A 5,579-nucleotide genomic window follows, 5' to 3' on the forward strand; every position below is an offset into this window, starting at 1 on the left:
CAAACCCAACCCAACTAACGATAAGGTTACATTTATCAAGCAGAGGAGTCATTACTGAGGGAGCAATAACCGAGGAGACATGGTGATTCTCCTTCCCTATGGAGTCTTGAAATCAAGACAGATGTCTGATCCAATAGATTACAGTGACAGCTAACACTTGAATTATGGAGCTCAGCATAGAATCATTCGTGCAGTTTTCGAGAGCGTGATACTGGAGGTCAACTAAGGGGTTCGAAATGTCCTTCAGTCTTAAATCTATGGTTCCAGGCAAAGAATGCCTAATTGACTTGGATTGAGATATTTCTAGCCACAGATGAACTGTGGGGCAGAGAGAGAACATGCAGGAGCCTGAGAGAGGTCGACTCTAACCAATAAACTGGAATTGCCCTCCAAGGGGTCGCTGTGCTAGTGAAATGCCGGTCCACTTCCATCCACGGAGCTGAGAGCACCTCAAGCACAGTGACCTACCCAGCCCCAGAAGCTCCGAGGAGAAAAGACCCAAGCCCTGGGAAAGCAACTCACATGGGGTTTGTGCTTGCCATGGTCGAAAACCAAGGGAGGTCTCCCAACATGGATCTGGAGCCCTCTGATTCTTCATCCCCACAAAGCATTCACATACCTGTAATCTACCACGAATTCACGCAGTGGAGACAAGACTGACGATGCCCTAAGTCCAACGTTCCAACGCATGGATCTCTATCGCCACTGGGTGTGGCTGCAGGAGCCTTGTTATCCCACTTCACCATACATGCGTTTTCCAATCCACGGCCTTTATCCACACGCCTTTTCCAGTCACATCTTCATAATATGGAGGAACTGGAGTGACCGGGCTCGCCCCAGCACCAAGTTCCAAGCTGGAAATACAGAAGGGCAAGAAGAGGCAGGGATGTGCCCTTCACTGGGGCTGTAGATGCCTGCTTTGTATCCCACACGGAGCATGTAAGACCGCTTCCTGGCCAGTGAACACAACCAGCCACTGCATGGGAAGCCAGTTCAGATGTGGGAGCCATGGCCCCAGGGGATTGGGAGTGACAAGCAGGTCGGTGCTGGGGTTCATTCACCCAGGCAGAGCCCTTCTGAGCCCCCCACAATCCATACCCACAGCCTCTAGCCCCTGCCCCAGCTGTCAGTGGTGGAAAGTGAAAGAGTGTCACAGGTTTCTGCCTTGTCTCACTAGCAGTAGCTGAGGCAGATGAAATGGGGTTAGAACAAAAAAGGGAACAAATTTCCCTATCACATTGACCCTGCTGCTTACCCCCTGCTGGTGGGGAAGTGCTAGCCACTGAGCGAGGACCTCGACCTCACACAGGGTGAGATACATCCGCCCTGCCTGGGATGACGATGGTGACGTAGCGCCCTCCAGCCCGAGTATGCAATGCAGATGGTGCTTGACGGATCCCGTCTGGTGTCGTGATGGTCCCACAGCTAAAAAACAGAACAAAGCCAAGAAAACAAAACAAGATGAACGTATTCAAATCAAAACAGAGCCTGATGAAAATACACCCTGGGGTACTGTAAAGGAGATAGCTGAAGCAATCTCAAGAACCATAAAGGATTATTTTAGAGAACTCTGGAGGATGGGTGAGGTCCCAGAGGACTGGAGAAGGATTAAACATTAATGTCCTATCTCTACTAAAAGGGGAACAAAGAGGACTTGGCCAAACTCTAGATCAATCAGCCCATACTTTGATACCTCTAGAAGTACGCCGAACAAATGATCGGGACAATCGCTCTGGTAAGTAGCTGGAGATAATGAAGTGATGCATTGTAGCTAACATGGATTTGGGGAAGAGCAAATTCAGCCAAGCCAATATCATTTCCTGCTTTGACAGACAAAACCAGCCTAATGGAATGGAAAAAGTAATGTCTGATTTTAAGTCAGAGTGCTTTGAATGCAGTCCCAAAATTAAGGAAAAATCCCCATAAGGGGAACCAGGGCAAATATTGGTCTACGATAAATGACTTATTCAGGTGGTTGCAGAAACTTTGAGAAAAAAAACATAACACAGAGAGTAGCTAATGAATAGTTTTAATGCTCAAATTGAGGGGAATGTATATTGAGGGGTCGGATAGGGGTCTGTGGCTGCATTGGGTACTGCTCAGTGATGGGGAAAAGGGACACGGTCACCCCCGTGTCTGTTACAGTCTGTCATTCACTCCGTGCTGTGGCCTCTGCAAGCTCAGAATTAAAGGGACATCAGTCCTGCTATCAACTCGCCTGTGCCCCCTAATCTCAGTCTCTTGCTCTTGTCTTCTGCTCTTTGCAGCTGCGGGACCATCACTGATACCGCACCAGGATCCCTCAGCACCATCTCCTGTGATGGGAAGAAGGGCCGTTACGTCACTATCACCATCCCGAACAGGGTGGAGTATCTCACCCTGTGTGAGGTTGAGGTCTATGGCACCCTGCTGTGGGATGACTGCTACTAAGCAGGAGTGGCACAGTCCATGCTGTGGGGAAGCACCTTGCCCTGTGCTGGGGGTGGAAGGGTGGAGGTTGCTGCAGAAATGAGCCGCTGTCACCTAATAAACTCCACTGGTCCCTTCCTGCATCTCTCCTGTCATTTGTCTCCATCCCACGTTGTTCTGCCCATATCTCCCCTCCCCTTCCCTGCCCCGACAGGCCATGTGGTTCTGATCCCACATAAGCCAGTGGGGCCTTGGCTCCAAACCCCAGACAGGCTTTGGGTTAATCCAGTTCTTCAGCTGCTGCTTCCAGACCTTCCCTCCTCCCACTGCCCATTCCCCAGCCTGCTTCCCCGTCTGAATACAACCCACCCTCAGGCTCCCCTGCCCCTTCTCCCAAGCTGGGGCTGAGGCACCTGTTCTCCATTCCCCCTTCAACCTAACGCTCCTTCTCAGCCCTCCCCTGAACTCCAGCTATCCTGCTGTCACGGCTAGCCCTGGGCCATCAGCAGAGCAGGGCTGGCTTTGACCTGTCCATCCACAAACTCTGCAGCTGCTTGGGCCATGCTGGGACGCCTCTGACCTTGAGGAGCCCCAGGAGGTTGGAAGAGCAGAGCTGACAGCTGATATGGGGCCAGATGCCAGGGAGGTGCAATTGGGCACAACTCCACTGGTGGCCCTGGGATTGCAGCCGCTTATGCCAGGGCTGAATTTCACGCCTATATTGTGCACAATGATTGTGAGCCAGGCAGCGGCAACAAAGTGGTGTCCAACCCCGAGCCTGGGCCGCGAGGTGACTATTAATGTGTGGAGGAGTACGGCCAAGTTCCCTTGGTAACAGTTGGATGTACGTCTGCTGTCATCATCCTGGCGCCTCCCCCGCCCGTCCCCAGCTCTGCCGATGCCCCTCAGTCCTGCCCCCAGCCTCCTGCTATCCCAGAGAGCTGTGTTTGCTGAGCAGACACAGACATTCCTGGCACTTTGTATTGTGACTCTGCTGCGGGCAAATGGCTCATAGGTTTTAAGCCCAGAAGGGACCAGCATGATCATCAAGTCTGACCTTCTGCACATCGCAGGCCACAGAACCTCACTCACCCACTCCTGTAACTAACCCCTAACCTCTGGCTGAGTTACCGACATCCTCATATCATGATCTGAAGACTACACCTTACAGAAAATCCATCATTTGCACTCGTTTAAACCTGCAAGTGACCCATGTCCCATGCCGCAGAAGAAGGGGGAAAATCCGCAGGGTCTCTGCCAATCTGACTCAGGGAAAAATTCCTTCTCAACCCCAAATATGGCCAGTTAGACCCTGAGCATGTGGGCAAGACGCACTAGCCAGACACCCAGGAAAGAATTTTCTGTTGTAACTCAGAGCCCTCCCCATCTAGAGTCCCATCACCAGACATTGGAGATATTTGCTGCTGGCAGTCACAGATCAGCTACGTACCATTGTAGGCAGTTCCATCATATCATCCTCTCCACAAACTTATCAAGCTCAGTCTTGAAGCCAGTTAGTTTTTTTACCCCCACTGTTCCCCTTGGGAGGTGGCTCCAGAATTTCACCCCTCTGATGGTTAGAAACCTTCACCTAATTTCAAGCCTAAACTTGTTGCTGGCCAGTTTATATCCCTTTGGTCTTGTGTTCACATTGCTGCTTAACGTAAATAAATCCTCTCCCTCCCTGGTATTCATCCATTTGATGTATTTACAGAGAGCAATCAGATCTCCCCTCGGTCTTCTTTTGGTTAGGCTAAACAAGCCAAGCTCTGAGTCTCCTCTCATAAGGTAGGTTTACCATTCCTTGGATCATCCCAGTAGCCCTTCTCTGCTCCTGTTCCAGTTTGAATTCATCTTTCTTAAATGTGGGAGACCAGAGCTGCACACAGTGTTCCAGGTGAAGTCTCACCAGTGCCTTGTATAAGACACTAACACTTCCCTGTCTCTAGTGGAAACACCTCATCTGATACATTCTAGGACTGCATTAGCTTTTCCTTGGTCACCTCACATTGGAGGCTCATAGTCATCCTGTGATCAAACAATACACCCAGGTCTTTCTCCTTCTCTGTCAATTCCAACTGATAAGCTTATAGCAAAAATTCTTGTTAGTCCCTAAGTACCTGACCTTGCACGTTGCACTATTAAATTTCATCCTATTGCTATTACTCCGGTTTTCAAGGTCATCCAGATCTTCTTGTATGATATTCCAATCCCCCTCCATATTGGCAATACCTCCCAACTTTGTGTCATCTGCAAATTTTATTAGCAAATTCCCGCTTTTTGTGCCAAAGACATTAATAAAGGTGTTAAATAAGATTGGTCCCAAGACTGATCCCTGAAGAACTCCATTTGTAGCTTCCCTCCAGCCTGACAGATCACCTATCAATATGGCTTGTAGTAGTCTCCTTGTTATCCAGTTTTTTGTCCATCTATCAATTCTCAAATTAATCCCCATCTTCTCCAATTTAATTAATAATTTCCTATGTGGAACTGTATCAAATGCCTTTTTGAAATCCATGTAGATTAGATCTGCTGCATTTCCTTTGTCTAAAAAATCAGTTATCTTCTCAAAGAAGGAAATCTGGCACGATCTGCCTTTTGTAAAAGCATGTTGTATTGTATCCCAGTTACTGCTATGTCCTTAACTACTTTTTCTTTCGAAACTGTGTGCCCTGGCATGCTTGGCAGATCTCCATTTGGTGGGAGGACACTTGCTCCCCTGAGTTACGAGCCAAGTTCCATGCAGCTGCGTGGCTGCCTTCTTAGCATCATGCAGGTGGTCAGGGAACCCATCCAGGGACCTGCGCCCCTCCCCCAGACCCATCTTAGCCCAGTCCCCAACCTGCTGCCACCGGGTCATCCTTCCCCCAGCCCGAACTATGTCCCAGCCGGGGAGTCTGGCCTTGCCAGGGCTCCCTTACCCCAGCCCTGACCCAACTGCAGCCAGGGCGGCCCAGCCAGGCCCAAACCCAGCTGTGATCAGTATGGCCCAGCCCTGCCCTAACTGCGGCAGAGGTGGCCCGTCTCAGCCCAGCCCTAGCCCCAGCCCCAGCCCATATGTGCCACAGTGCCCCTTCCCCCACCCGAAAACAGCCTGGACCTGCCAGGGGAGGGGTGCCTTTCTTACAGCCCTAGCCCCAGAGCTGCCGCAGCGGGAAGAGGTGCCTCTC

General features: G+C 50.5%; 1 protein-coding gene across 1 annotated transcript in view; it reads left to right on the forward strand.

Moving 5' to 3' along the window:
* LOC116825865 (uncharacterized) overlaps window positions 1–2,430 on the forward strand; it is a 41,735-nt gene extending 39,305 nt beyond the window's left edge. The window contains exon 7 of the mRNA XM_075062040.1: window positions 2,268–2,430. Coding sequence (XP_074918141.1) covers window positions 2,268–2,430 — 163 coding nt within the window. The remainder of the gene's footprint in view (window positions 1–2,267) is intronic.
* Window positions 2,431–5,579: the final 3,149 nt, after the last annotated feature.

This window comes from Chelonoidis abingdonii, chromosome 2, assembly GCF_003597395.2.
Source record: "Chelonoidis abingdonii isolate Lonesome George chromosome 2, CheloAbing_2.0, whole genome shotgun sequence".
NCBI lineage: Eukaryota > Metazoa > Chordata > Testudines > Testudinidae > Chelonoidis > Chelonoidis abingdonii.